A 15251-nucleotide genomic window follows, 5' to 3' on the forward strand; every position below is an offset into this window, starting at 1 on the left:
ACTACCGAAAAACAATAATAAAATTCTATGAAAAAATTTTTTTATAAGAGTCTCCACCAATATAAACTATTCATTAGTTGGAGGTTTCGTACAAGTGCACCTTTAGTTTCTTAAACTTAAAATCCAATTGCCTTTGCTTTCGCAGTAAAGTGTCGCCGCATTTGTAGCCTTTTTTGGAAACCCTGTGCCAGGGAGAAATGCCTTCACTGGGACCCACACAAACCCACCTACTCGAACCATGGCGGACGCAATCAGATGCGCCTGGGACTCCTTTAACTCCGTGGTGAATTACCTAGTCACGATGAGGATCTGCGAGATACGACACTGCCTCGAGTTCCTCGGAGTGGCCCATACGGAGGTGATCGCAGGCGTGGTTCTCTTCATCCTGATGCAGTTCACGAAGTTCACGGCCGTCCTGCTGTTGGCCATTTTCCTGGCCTACGGGATATTCTATATGGTAAGACAGGGACTCAAATTGTTTAATTATCATCCTCCCTAACTTTTGAGCCCGCAGTGGGAGACATTCTTCCCGGAAATCAGCCAATTTGGTCACAGGGGTATGAAGATGTTCCGCAATGTTCGCACCTCTGCCAATTTACCACCTTTCACATCTGACACGGAGGATTCACCAGGTAATTATGGCCATATATGAAAGAATAGCCCTCTAATTATCGATTATATCTTACTAGGGGAGTACTTAATCAGTCCAAAAGTTAAGCAATATACTAGTGGCATGGTGACCCCGAATAACCTTAACATGCCAATGCTACTGCCTGTTTTGCAAACAAAAAATCTGAGAACCACCAGCTTGCAAACGGACCCTAGAAAAAGGCAGGAAGAGGAAAACAGGAGGGCATCCAGGGGATCTCGAGGTCACTCATCTCATCGGGAATCACAGGAAGCGGGAAAACACCGCCAAGAACGTCCCTACTGGCGATCTGTTAACCCGGAAACGGAAAGGGAACATCCCCACACCTCCAAAAAATCTCACCATGGTGGCGGTGGAGGAGGAGCAGGAGGTGGAGGAGGTGAGTCCAAACGGATATCAAATGTCATGCGAATCCCGACCATCACCAGTGGAGTAGTAGAAGCCAGGAGACTATCCAATGTGACCAGTGAGCAGCTGAAGCGACTCCCGAATATCACAAGTGGGGAATACAGAAGAATATCCAACGAAGCCAGGAAGTTGCACAACATAACCAGTGGAGAAATCATTGAAGCCCGAAGGATACCGAAAGTAACCAGCAACACCCATGAATCCAGATGGCTACCTAATATAACTAGTGGTGATATGAAGGATTCACGAAGAGTTCAAAATATTACAAGTAATTCCAATGAATCGAGAAGAACTAGCAATGAAACGAAAGAATCCCGAAGAGAATCCCGAAGGGAATCGCAAAGATTACCCACTGAAATGAAGGAATCCAGGAGGAGCTCTCATCCCCAGGGAGGTGGTGAGCCCCGTCGAACCTCTAATAATCATAGAGATGGAGGGGGTGGTGGCGAATCCAAGTCCCGTCGTCTTGTGGAGAAATCATATCCCCCTCAAGGTCGTCGACCCGAGGAGCCTTCAAAACAGCGAAGGAGCCACAATGGAAATTCTGGGGTAACTAGACGGCAATTTCCGGACGATCACTACGAGCGATTGAAGGTGGAGAATCGAGAGTTCCAGGCTCGTCGACTGCAGGCGAGTGGAGCGGGTGGATTCCGCCAAAGTCTGAGTAATCCCACCTCTGAGGGCGCTTTACTCACCAAACAGGAGAACTTCATAGGAAATCATCGCCAATTCGACAAAAGGGAAATCCAAAGGAACATGAAATCTAGTGAGTAAACTGGGTGAAATTGATCAGTTTTATATATATATACCTTCTTATAAATTCTTTTTTAATAGGTAATCCCAACAAGGATGCCAGTCATCGTTACAGACCCCATCGCATGCTTAATCCGATACTTTAAAATGGACAGGCAAAGTATAAGGAAAAAGTCTACCTTTCAAAGTGGAGAAGATAGGTAAGATATCGTATTTCCTAGTTGAAGATATACTCCACAAATGTTCGTTCCAAAAGTCCCTCCCGAACCAGCACTGAATCACGAAAGACTATCCAGTTTGACGAGTATCCAAAGACGGTTGAATCCGATGAAAGTAATAGTTCGACAGAGAAGGAAATCAAAACATCTTCCAAAAAGGCTACGGTCAAGGATACAAAACCCGATACTACCCAGAATAAGAATCAAGGATCCAGCCGTGAACAAGTAAACGATCCCAAGGAGTACCCCTTTGTTATAGAGATTCCCGAGCAGGAAGAAAAGATAAAGAAAAAGGGGAATGTTTCCGCTAAATCCAAAGAGAAGTTTTGCGAGCATAAGAAAAAGTAAAATAACTGAGCACACATTTATCAAAATTTCTGTTTATCACAAACCAAATAAACCTGGCAAAGGCATTTAATAAAATTGTTTTGTAACCCGTTTTGTAATACAAAATCTTTAATTTCATAGAGTATTTTATTAAAAATATATTTTCATATTTAAAGATATACTTTTTAAATCCATTCCAAATTCAAAATTAATGAAAGTAACGTTTGATGGGCAGCACTTGGGCACAAAATCACCTAACGCCTTCAATCAGCTGTTTATAGTATTTTCTAGTACTAAAATGAAATAAGTTGGCAGGTCCGTCCGAATGTTATTGTTTTGCATTGGTTCGAAAACTATAGTAAATTGCATTCCATAAATTTGTGAAAAACCCCTTGTTTTTAGGGCTAATGCCATTCCGATTAGCCTTATCAAGATGACCATCTTCAATCTGTACATATTCGACAAGTTCGGAACACTGCTCCACTACGCAGAATGGAATCGCACCAAGAAATCGGGAATCACCCGCGAGGAAGTAAGCTATAAATTGAGGAATATCATTGAAAGTCCACTAAATATGTTTATTCTTAGGAAGCCAAACTCACCTATGGAATGCTCTTCTCCATAAAGTCCTTTGTGAGCAAGATATCGCCACATGATCCGAGGGAAGGATTCCTTTACTATAAGACCAACCGCTACGCCCTCCATTATCTGGAAACTCCCTCTGGTCTAAAGTAAGTTTTACTTTTACAATATATATTTATTTCATGTGGAAGTTAAGGCTTTAAGAATGATAAGGCTTCATATGTAGTCCTATAAAAATGAATTTAACGAACCATCATGAACATACCCTCTTACAATGACAACTGTAAGATCCAAGAACAAACCAGAAACGCATCCTCATAACTTGCACTGTATTTTATGGTTTATATGGTTTATTTATTGCTGTTCCTCGGAACCATTAAATCTATTCATCGCCTTAGTTCGCTAAATGCTTCCCTTATAAACAGTCTGACAATTCTTCTCCCCGAACAAACTATTCCCAGATTCGTTCTCAACACGGATACCACAGCCATCAATGTGAAGGAGCTCCTACAGCAACTGTACGCCAAGGTGTGGGTGGAGTTCGTGGTGCGGGATCCACTGTGGACCCCAGGCACAGTGGTCACCTCCGAGCTGTTCCAGTCCAAGCTCGATGAGTTCGTCAAGCAGTCACCCATCTTTGGCATCCGCAATATCTAAGCAAATAAATAGCTTTAAGCTCGAATTCCCATTACCAAGATATGCAAATTCCACCTCTGAAACTCTAAGGTCTATGTCATTAGCTCTGAATTGCAAATTGCGCTGGCAAGTGCTCCGAAATGCAGCCGCCGAGACCCGGGCTCCGGAAATGGCATGCAGTTAAAAAATGTCTGCGGGGCCAGCGAGAAAAACTGGCCCCAAAATTGCGCAAGCCCTGTCTTTTGCTGTTGTCCCCTGTCCGGTGTCCACTGCCCAGTGACCACTGCTGACAAAGGGGGACAAATGTCAAAGTGGTTGCGGCAACTCGGAGGTTTTAGCCAGTCCCACGAACTGATAAACTGACTGACTGAATGTCCGAGCGGGTGGTGCAGGCTAGGAGGGAGTACACCGTGAAAAAGCATAAGATTATTAATAAAATAGTTTTTAAAACCCCTGGACACCAAATTACAATCGAAAATCCAGATCCAACCTGTTGATTTTTCTAGAAATTGGTTCCAGAATCCAAGAACCAAGATACCCTGTGAACAACCCTATTTTCAAGAGACTTTAAAGCCAATCAAAGCTTCAATCTCTATACATATGATAGATTATTCGTATACTGACTACTGAACGCTTTGTTATAAAATCCCTTTCGAAGACCACATAGCTAAACCCAAAAACCCCACATGATAAACATTGGATAAGATCAAATATGTATATCTTTTCCCAATTTATAAGGCACTTAAAATTTGTTTTTATCATGATTTTATGGCCTGTTTTGCACGTTTATCCGCAGATAGACATATAAGTGCGAATGTTTTTTGCAAGATTCGTGTTATAATCTATCTGCTACAGAGATCAGAGATTTTTGCCCGTGTAACTGTATTTTTGACGGACAGCTGAAGGGTTTTCGCAACGGCCCGCTGTTGCCGCGGAAAATGAAAATGATTTGCAGAATGCATCCATAATCGCGGCAGAAGTACGAGCACGTGAAGCCCCAAAACCAGTCGCTTTGGCTCCGCTCGTCGGATCTACAACGGCACCATGAACGGGCAAATATACAAATATGGCTGTAGATATACTCTTCCCTCTATGCCCGATGTCTCACTTATTCAAAACATTTTGTGCGAGTCACAAGACGTTTGAACTAAATATGTTTTGTATGTTTTAGCGCTCTTTTTTTGTGGCTGCTCGCATTGTCTTTGACGAATTTTTAAAACGGGTTCCAGCACATTGCAAAAGCCGCTGGCGGGACAATAAAAATGGAACCACAAAGCGGTTTCTTTTCTCCGCAATCGAAGAAATCAATTTCAAAGCCAAACGCCCAATGGGCCGAAAAACGCAAATAAATCAAATGCCGAGCTAAACATCAAGAGCTAATGATGGACAGAGATCGGGAATGGAGACCATGGACCACCGAGAAAAACCGAAAACTTGAAAGCCCGAAAGCACGCACACAGGTTACAAAATACATTAAAATAAAGGTGCCCTTTCAAAATCGGCAATTGCATAGACAGACACTCAAACTCATATCATAGATGGCTGTCTTGTGGATACCAGTTCCGAAAGAGAGGCTGCACATCGCCGATGATCAGGGGTGTATGGGTACAGGTCTTCGATGTCATCGCATCGGCTTCCAATTAGCCGTGGATCGTGGATAGTGGATAGTGAATCTTGGATCATGGGAAGGGAAATCGGAGTGCCGGCGACGGAGCTTTCTGTTTCCATTCGCAAAAGTTACGCAAATTTTGGGCCACTCGTCGCGGGTCTTGGGGTTTTCGTCACTTCGAAACTCCGGAGTCCGGATCACAAGGTTATTAACGGTTCGCTGGCCGGCGCTTAGGAATTGGAAATTGTCGCCCGGTCACGTCATTAAACGACCGCTATCTTGATTGCTTTACGACCGCTGCAACCTTTTTCCCGCGTGTAATTAAACGCTTTACGAGCAATTGTGGCGGGTATTTATTTTATTTATTTCCCCGGAGAAAGACAGTCCGATCTTCGGACCTATCCACAGAAGACACCGCCGGAGGAGGAGCACCCACACAACCCTCGTGCGGCGATCAAGGCCCTTTTTTCGACCGGAGGCGGACCTGATCTGCCGAAAGAGCCATAATCCAGCCCGCACTGAAATGTTATGCAAATTCATAGGCCTATCATTTGCCTACCAAATTTGGATGCTTTGCCGAGCCGAAATGGGGAAATCTCAAATATTTCGCATAAATCTTTTGACAAAGCAAAGTTGGGGGGGAAGGGCCATTTTGGTTTACCCGAAAGGGACTCAACGGTCAAGATGGTACGATATTCTTTTGATTATCCCCCTCTCGAAACCAGAAAACTACTAATTAATGCAGTTAAAAATAGAAAACCAGAAATATTAATCATATAAGTCGAATGCTAACCAACTAAAAGGCTGTGAGAATTTGAATCTTAAATGAAAGTAAGGAAGCACATGTTAGGCTTTAGGAGGAGCGTTATAAAGAAGAATTTTAGGTAAGTTACCACGTGGATTATTTCTAATTCTTATTATTTCTTTAAATCGAATGTTTTTTAATGATTCTGTAGGTACATGTTAATCTGAAACGATCTGAGCGTAATTCTTTATTGTCCATCGGGTTATGTTGGACAAAGTTCGTTCGGCGTATCCGTCCAATCACAACCAACTATCTAAGTATAATCCGAAATATAGTCTTGTAGAGTTTTTTTTGTTAATTAGTTGCTTTAAAGGGATCTAAAATTATATTAAAGCAGTGACAATTTAGTAAAAAATAGTGACTTCCTGAAAGAAATAAATTCATTTATGAGGCCTAGGTGAGATTCGCTCACCCATTCGTTCATCTTTTCCATTGGGTGGTCACCAATGGCTTGATGCAATTCCGATCCAGCCCCTCTGACACAACCTTCAATTAACTAGGCCCACAAAAATGGGCTAAATTGAGGGCTCGTTTGGTGACCACTGGCTCGTCACCAATTAGGTGACGATGACAGCCCAGCCACACAGAAAACGCTAATGAGATGACGACGACACGATAGAGTCTTGGCGTGGCATTTTTTGGATATTGCTTGGATTGTTGATATTGGCAAAGCACTTGACCTTCCCAACAATTGACGCACATGCTGGGTACACAGAAACAAAAACTGTGTTATATCAGGAGATTATTTAGAGAAATATTGTATGAACAGGTTGAATTCCAAGTTCAATAGGTATTTTAACAAAATTTGTTCTTATAAAACATATACTTATATACTATACATATCATAAAACAGATAATTGCCTATAAATATTCATAAAGTAGTCATATTTCCCTCTGTAAGTATACAAGTCATAAAAACAAAGTGGGGCAGGAGTAATGAAGTTTTCTGACGATCGGGAACTCCCATCCACTTGAGACAGGAGACCCATGCTAAAAAGGGCGATGCTCCAGGAATTCCCCTTGAATGTCTGCTGGCTTGAACCTTTTCAAGGTTCTCGTTCTTGAGATTGAGTTTGAGTTCGGTATTCGGTGTACGTGCCAACTGCACGTAGGCCTATCCAAGTGGAGGAACTGAGGGGCAGCTGAGGAAGCTAATCGATTAAGGAACTATTACAGTCTAGTCGCGGTTCCTTGCGTCAGTTCCTGCCACCAAACCATATAACGATCTCTAGATCTCCCAATGAGATGCTTCTTTTGTCACGTAGTCCAAAGTCAAGAGAAACCAGTTGGCGCCTAAAAACAGCGACTAACCCCGTCTAAAACCAGCCTCCTCCCCAGCCCACATAAGAGTATTTTAGATGGTGGTCTGTACAATGACAAAAGGCGTTTCCATTTCCCATTTTCATTTCCATTCGCATCTTCATTTCGTCACAGCCTCAAATTGTCATTAAGTTTGAGCGGTAAATAGTTTCGTTTCAGTGGGTGGATAAAGGGGAAATCTCATCGTGGGTTTGCTAGCTTAACTTGCATCTAAGCTGAATAATTTAAAAATGAGATTCAAAGTGGGCGATATTTTCACCTGTTATAATTGTAAAGATACATTTGAAGTGGTCTCTTTGCTGCACTGGTTATCACCGCTTTTTGTAACCTTTGATATAGGTACATATTTATTTTAGCACATTTATCTTTTATAATCTTGAGATGCTTTTGTGCGATATTGTCAATTTTCTATTGTGACAAGTTGTACTTCTAGAAAAACAGATAAACAAATAGTGCCTTACAAACACTCTAAGTTTCGCAAGTCGTAAGATCTGTAAGTCCAACTTAATTGACTCGAAAAACTAGAACCACTTTAAAGTATACACGAAAAGAAATTCTAATTCCAACTAGGTATTTATACCTCATTGGATTGCATTTAAGTCTCTAGAGATCTATTTTGGCTTTAAAATTATTTGTAAACGATTTTAACATGTGGCTGTAGTTTTTTTCATGACTCATGACTCATAAGGCTGAACTCACATAATGGGTTTGTTTCCAGATTTCACAACTTAAACATTGACGTCAATTGTTGATAGAGGCTAGGTTGTGGTCAACTTGAGAATGTATTATCAGAAACAGTTTTCGCACATCTTGTTTACCATAACTGATATTCCCAGAGAACTTTCAGAACTTCCTAGAACCTATAGTCCAAAATATAAGGCAATATTCACCTTACATTATAGATGTTAAGTGTTCATGTCAGGTAAATGAATTCAAAAACAGTTTTCGCACTTGTGGCTCATTTGCATAAGGAGTTTTTTTCCAGACGTTTGGAAATGTTTCCAAGATCACATCTTCAGATCATACCAAAGTGAATGGGATTTCTTCACATTATATTCGTGGATATTAGTCACCTTCATACTTTTTAGAGACCCCCGATCATCGACCAATTGAAATGCGCTTCTCTTTTAAATTTTTAATTTGTTTTTATTTGTAAATATTTATTTTAATTTTATTTGTCTCGGACGGAGAGCATATTTTGTTGTTGTCGTTTATAAGTAAATTTTTGTGTGTGACTTATAACTTATGTCGTACCGTGCTATCTGCTAAATACCTAAACCTACACAAATGAAGATACGAAAATGAGTGGATGTGGGTGTTTTTGATTTGTGTGAGTGTTAACCATTGCGGTGCGGGTGTGTTGATCTGGTGTGAGGATATATAGATAATGATAAAATAGAATAGGGTTTAATTTAAAAAACGATTATCGACTACGTCCCGCCCTCGCATAGACGCAAGATTAAGTGACGATCCTAACCCATCATCAGTGATCCGCGAGCCCATCTCGATCTCTGGATGCCTGGGGATGACTGGACGCCAGTATCCCGTATCCCGTATCCCGACCACCGAGATCCCTAGTTGGCCGCCTTGGACTTGGACTTCTTCATCCGCTCGCCCTCGTTCTCGTTCTCGTCCAGCTTGGCGCTCTCCGTGCTGCTGGACTCGGCATCGTACTCCAGATCGGGGTCCGGCACCTCGGCGTAGTGCACGTGGCCCACCATGGTGGCCCCGGCCACCACTCCGTCCTTGAACTCCTCGGGTCCGCCCATCAGGGAGGCGTGGGTGCCGTCGCCGTACTTCTCCAGGGTGCGACGCACCAGCTCCTTCGAGGGCTGCTTCATGTTCCAGGCCCATCCCAGCTTGTGGAAGGCATCCAGCACCATGGTGGTGAAGTTCACGGTGTAGTTGCCCAGCTCAGCTGCTTTGTAGTCCCAGGGGAACACGTGGTGGTAGTTGTGCCATCCCTCACCCATGGCCAGTAGGGATACGTAGATGTTCTCGCTGGGCATGATCCGCCTGGGGAGAAGATGGTAAGAGATCGGTTAGCTTGGGAAACTCATCTGAAAAGTACTACTTTTAGGGGTCACATTCAGTTGAACGTTCATGTCTCGAAACAAAAAGGTAAGAGTTATGGAGAGTGCGACTTATAAAATACGACTTATAGGAACTTGAAGTTAGGGAAATTCATCTGTAGTATAAATACTAAAATATTTGTAACTGAACACAATCCTAAGTATACCCAAATATTTTCGGATTTACTTTAAAAATTGGCATCAAAACCAAAACAATGAAATAGTTTATGTTGTTTGGCCGTGGTTCTTGTTTGTCTTTTATATATAACACGCACATTCTTCATTCTATTCTTATCTGAAAGGTATTTACACGTGAGACTTATTGTTCGCTTGCTGTGTATCAGAACAATCCACAAACGCAGCAATACAACGATGGAAAAAGTAGGAAAGTGACCTGCATTCATGCTCCAAATTCAATAAGTAAATGTCAGCATCTTGTTGACATAATCATAACATAGGTTCCCCCTAAAACTTACTTATCGTAGGGGCGGGATCCCCAGAGATGGGCGGCACTGTTCACGGACCAGGTGAAGTTCAGGCTGCTCACGTAGCGGAAGAGGCACTGCTGCACGAAGGAGAGGGTCCAGGATTCGCCCCACAAATAGACTGGGATCACGGTGGGCAAGATGAAGCAGAAGAAGGTCTTCAGGGGGATGAAGTACTTCTGGTGGAACCGCACTACGGGGTCCGCCAAAATATCGCTCATGTCGATCTGGCGACCACGACGCAGAACATCCGGGTGTTTCAGCATCATCAGCCATCCCACGTGGGAGAAAAAGAATCCCCTGTTGGCATTGTGAGGATCCGCATCGGTCTCTGAATATTTATGGTGAACTCGATGGTCCCGAACCCAGTCATACAGAGTGTTCTGAAAGGGGTTATTGTATATTAGATAACGAACTTCCTTATAAATAATAATAGAGATTTCCCAGACATTTTTAACATATCAAACAAATATCTCTCTGATCGTAAAAACGTGTGTATCTTTTAAAGTATCTGTATCTAAAAGTGACAATCTTTGGCGGGTCAGCGGGGTTCATTTAGCACGCCATCAAATTTGATTGTTCCTCTTAACCTCCAGGTCGCTCAGTATGTATTCATATAGTACATATATATCTTCCACACTCCGCATCTAAGCTTCTGCGACTGCGCTTAATCGCTGCAGTCATTAAATAAGACAAATGTATCTGCGGGATACACAAAGCACTTTTGTCGAGTAGTTGGAATTGTCAATTTTACAGTTTGTCAGTCGCGACAGGCATTAAGTTGTTATACTTAATGATGCAATTAATGTTAATTGCATTACAGCCCCAAAAAAACGAACAAAACCGAAGGTGGTGAATTGGCAAATTGCGGACAAGTCTTCAGGTGGCATTACGTGTGTTAAAGGTCGAGGGATCCCCAATCTTTTTCCAAAAAACTCACCTGTCCGGCCACGCAGTAGCAGACCATCAGAATGGATCGCAATACGGCATTGGCCTTGTAGCTCCGATGGGTCCAGAATCTGTGGGCTCCGGCGGTAACTCCGAATCCAGCCACTCCACCAACGAAGAATGCTAGAAGATTTAATAATAAAAAGATAGATGTAAGTGTGGGCTATAAAGTTTTCGGACAAACGCAGTGTTAATTGGATGCCAAAAGAAAAACCCGAAATTACATTTCCGCAAATTGAGCTGTTTGAGGCTGGGTGCTAATTCACCCGACAAACAAATGGAGTATAAAAGAGAACCGAGATCACACAAGGTTGCCGATGAGGGGGAACTTTATAGAAATCCGGTGAATGAATGATCACGATTCTGACAATCATCAGAAATATCATATGCCAAACCTTTCCAGACGATCTCCACCATTAGTTCCTCAATTAGAATATGCAAAATGCCATTGTCACCATCCCATTGAATTGGATAATTGCCATAAATGCAATTAGAAGTAATGACTATTTGATCCGAAGAGGGTTTTCCGCCTAACCTAACGATCCATGGTATGGGGGGATCTTACAGAAATATGCTCATAACTCGCACATTTCGGCAACCAACTAATGAACTATTAACGATTTCTCTGAATGGGAATTTTATCGATTGGAGAAAAGATTAGCCTTCACAATGTTGCGACAAAAACCAGTTCCGTCTCACCAAAAAATCGAAATTAACAATTAAAGGCCAACGCAGAGTGCGGAAATGATCAAATTCAACATTGGTATGACCACAAATGGGTTACATTTTAAGGTGTACCTTAGGAACCGTAAAAATAATACCTCGTAAGGGGTATCATAAATAATAATACCTAAAATGTATTTCACAATCTAAGGTTATATCTCCGTTTAATCTTAAAAATCTGGCATGAGTTTCTAAAATATTAATATTCTCTAAAATGCAAACTTTTCGGATCGCTTGACTACGATATCTAATTAGGATATTTGCATTTCAAATGCAGTGCAACCTGGGGCCAGTGCAAAAATAGAAGGTGTCAAGTTCAGATGGTTTTGAAATTAGATTTTGAGTTGACTCGCAGATCGCAGAATTGCTAAGCTGCATTAGCAATTCCGGTGATCATCTTTGTGATCCCCAGATACTCGCAAAAACAACAAGTGTCCCTGAGTCAGAAGAAGGTGCGTTGACTTGGGTTTTTATATAAATGTTAGTTTTTTGGCCAGCTTCATTAACGCCCAATGTTAATGCGTTTATGTAAGACCCCTTGGCGGCTTTTTCTCCCTTTATTTTTTACTTCCAGCCTGTTGAATTTAATCAATATCTCGGACTGAGCACGACAATTTTCGCCATCTACGAAAACCGGCAAAAGATGATAATTCCCAGCATGCCAGGGAGCAATCTTTAGGCGCTGCACGTTCGTCCGGCAATTTGCCAAAATATTTACGAGCTCGACGCCCCAAAAAGGGATGCGCTTCATGCAAGGATACTCCTTGTCCCTCTGCTTTTTTTACCTGTCATACCACACAATGCGCAATAAATATTGAAAATTACCAGGTATTAAGGCATTTTTCGCTGTACAGCCATTAAGAGGGAAGTGCCCAAGTACCCCTGGTAATTCCAATGAAAACGAAATCGGTTACGGAGGATCCCCCCACTGATTTCCCCCTCGGAGTCTGTCTCAATGTCAACTGATTTTTTCTTTACTCGCATGTGTAGTGCCCATAAATTGAGTCAGTGTTTAACAAACAGATAAATCATCTTTTGTCTTGTGAAATCTTCGACTTTGGGACAAGTAAAATGAGATCTAAAATGGTAAAGTACTATGCAAGTCGAAACCTTGGTAACCATGGTGATCTGTGTTTACTGAGCAGATAAATCATCTTTAAGTGCTGTGAAGCGTTAGGATCGGAAAATCCTAGAAATTTCTAGCTAAACCTCGGAAACCATAAACCATTTAAAATGGTAAAGTCATATAGAAGTCCCAAAGATTTTTGGTTAACCCTGGTAACTATTTAAATCTTTCAAAGTTTAGGAGCGTCAAGTTCAGACTAGAAAAGCCTAGAAATGTCTAGCCTAACTTTGAAAACCGTATTTTCATAATCTCAGATATTTCTGGACCTTCTCTGGAAACCATAATCCGTTTACATAACTAATAGGTAATGCATTCTTGTGACAAATCTCGGAGTTAAGACCTCTAAAATGCTGATGTATTGGCTTGAAATCCCAGATATTTCTAGCTCAACCTTGTTTACCATATTTCGAGGTTCGACGACAGTGGGGTAGATCTTTCAAAGCCCCAAATAAATTTGTGTCAAGCGATTCTTGTTTCTCTTTCCCTCTAGCAACCTTTTTTTTTTGGCCGCATATCTAAAACAACACGTTTTGGTTTTGTTTTCTGCAATACACCTGTGTCAGTCAATTTTTATGCTGAGACTGAAATTGCATGCCAGCCGAAAGCCGAAAGCTAAAACTGAAAACTCAAAGCCCAAAAGCAAACCCAAACCAAACCCAAAGTGAAGCCAATGAAAGAGATTTCAACACACGTCGTATAACAAAAAGCAGAAGCTGAAGGGCAAAATAGTAGGGTATTGGGGAAAGGCCAGGGAGGCAAGGTGTTAAGCGGCAATCAATTAAAGGCAATAACAAGGGGACGCATTTTGTAATGGCCCAGAGAAAGAAAACGCCGAGGCCTTAAGGCGCTGGGCGCGCTAAATTGCAAATAATTGGTGGGGCAACATACTTTTTTTTCGGGGGAGTGGATGCCGTAAAGACAACATCATCAGCGACACCAACAACACATCTACACTCGGAGAAAAACGTAATACTATCACAAAAAAAGTTCAATCAGGTACAATTACTTATCTTCAAGGTAGAGATTTATCAACTTTTAAAAAAGTATTATATGATTTTGATATAACAAGAACTAATGAAACCTTGATTTGGTTTATTTCTTTTCTAAATGTAATTTCCTATTTAACATCTTCTGGGTTCCTAAAAAATACCAAAACCATAAATATCCAAAAACATATATTAGAATTTCGTATCCAGTTGAAATTGTTTTAAATATATTTTTTGTGAAGCTACCTGCAAAGTTATCATAAATGCAACAGGTGTTTCCATGACCCCAATGATTTCTTCAAGTGTACTTTTTTCCCTTTACAGCATCGATCAGAGATGACTCTTTGTTTTTTACACCTATCCCCGACCACCATTTCCAAATTCGAGGCGATAGAAAGAGAGAGTGGGCATTACGCAATGCCGGATGGGATGTGATGAGATGGTATGGAATGGAATGGATATGGATGGGTTAGATGGTGCTTGGAGTAGCGATCCAATACTTACACCAGATGGTGGTGTACAAATTGAGGCTTCGCAGCGGATAGGTCAGCAGGCAGATACCGGCCACGATGTGCAGAAGTGAGATCTGGATGACTTTGTCCCACTTCAGGGGGGCCTGGAACTGCCAGCCGAGGACGCGATCGCCGACAAAGGTGCGGGTGTACTCCTCGAGGTTGATGGCGTCCTTTGGCACATGATCGGCGATCTCCTGGGGAATCACCGCCCGGGGGAGTTCCTCCCTCTTCTGGGGCAGCTGTAGCTTTCCACGGGGCGGAAGTTCTGGCGAGGAATCCTCGCCCCGGCGCACCTGCTGCTGGGCATCCCCGTTGGGCAACTTCGATCTCCTGGCCAAAAGAGGGGGACTGGAGTCACCCGAAATGGCCGGCGTCTTGCTGCACACTCGCTCCGAGGTGGACAGATGACCCATTTTAAGCTTTTATGTTATTTGTACTTTTTTCTGGGTTCGCCGGCGGAAACCGCGTTTCGTAACTGCCGCGCCGAAACACTCGCCGAACTTTCTTCACAACTTAACACTCAAATTGCCGGAGTACTTGGCTTCCAAGTAGGTGGAAAGGTGGAGTTTGGCTTGGCTTTCGTCCAAAGACACACAGTCACTTCTGCGGACGCGTTTCGTCTTAAGGGGTTTTCAGGGCTTTGGCGAACTTATGGGGGACTTCCTTTCCTTTCCGCGTCTAACGAACTCAACGCGGCGCCGTTCCGTAGACAAATGATCGTAGCCAAAGGTGTAAATTCCTACCTATGCGGCTGGCTCACCTGGGCAGAGCTGCGGCTTCGGCAGCGACTTCGGCTTCAGCGGCGACCGAGCCAAAGCCAAAAGCAAAGGCAGTACCAAAGTTGACTGATTGACCGACTGACTGACGGAGTGGAGTTTCCGATCCGACGCACAAAGGTGAAGAAAAGAAATGGAGAGACGAAATGGCCAAGAAGGCCAAGATTATGCCACCACACACATACGCCCGAAAACACCTGTATCGGCTTCGGCTCGAGCTTCGTATATGGTTTCGTATTCGGATATAGCTTCGTGTTCCGCCTCGGATCGGAACGGCTTCGTCGCAGAGAAGAATCAGCAGCGCAGTCAGCAG

General features: G+C 42.6%; 3 protein-coding genes across 3 annotated transcripts; 2 read left to right on the forward strand and 1 right to left on the reverse strand.

Moving 5' to 3' along the window:
* Positions 1–117: 117 nt before the first annotated feature.
* LOC119545806 lies at positions 118–2451 on the forward strand. Its single transcript, XM_037851693.1, has 5 exons — positions 118–457; positions 515–632; positions 690–1823; positions 1892–2010; positions 2067–2451. The coding sequence occupies exons 1-4, from the start codon at positions 239–241 to the stop codon at positions 1954–1956; spliced, it is 1536 nt and encodes a 511-aa protein (XP_037707621.1). The 5' UTR covers positions 118–238; the 3' UTR covers positions 1957–2010; positions 2067–2451.
* A 220-nt stretch (positions 2452–2671) lies between these two features.
* On the forward strand, positions 2672–3656 carry LOC119554827 (trafficking protein particle complex subunit 1). The gene is made up of 3 exons (XM_037865904.1): positions 2672–2887; positions 2944–3086; positions 3399–3656. The coding sequence occupies exons 1-3, from the start codon at positions 2789–2791 to the stop codon at positions 3592–3594; spliced, it is 438 nt and encodes a 145-aa protein (XP_037721832.1). The 5' UTR covers positions 2672–2788; the 3' UTR covers positions 3595–3656.
* Positions 3657–8439: 4783 nt separating this feature from the next.
* On the reverse strand, positions 8440–14883 carry LOC119550919 (acyl-CoA Delta(11) desaturase). Its single transcript, XM_037859935.1, has 4 exons — positions 14152–14883; positions 10805–10935; positions 9856–10247; positions 8440–9323 (listed from the first exon to the last, which is right to left on the reverse strand). The coding sequence occupies exons 1-4, from the start codon at positions 14573–14575 to the stop codon at positions 8882–8884; spliced, it is 1389 nt and encodes a 462-aa protein (XP_037715863.1). The 5' UTR covers positions 14576–14883; the 3' UTR covers positions 8440–8881.
* Between the last annotated feature and the right edge of the window lie 368 nt (positions 14884–15251).

Source organism: Drosophila subpulchrella, chromosome 3R, assembly GCF_014743375.2.
Source record: "Drosophila subpulchrella strain 33 F10 #4 breed RU33 chromosome 3R, RU_Dsub_v1.1 Primary Assembly, whole genome shotgun sequence".
NCBI classification, from domain to species: Eukaryota; Metazoa; Arthropoda; class Insecta; order Diptera; family Drosophilidae; genus Drosophila; species Drosophila subpulchrella.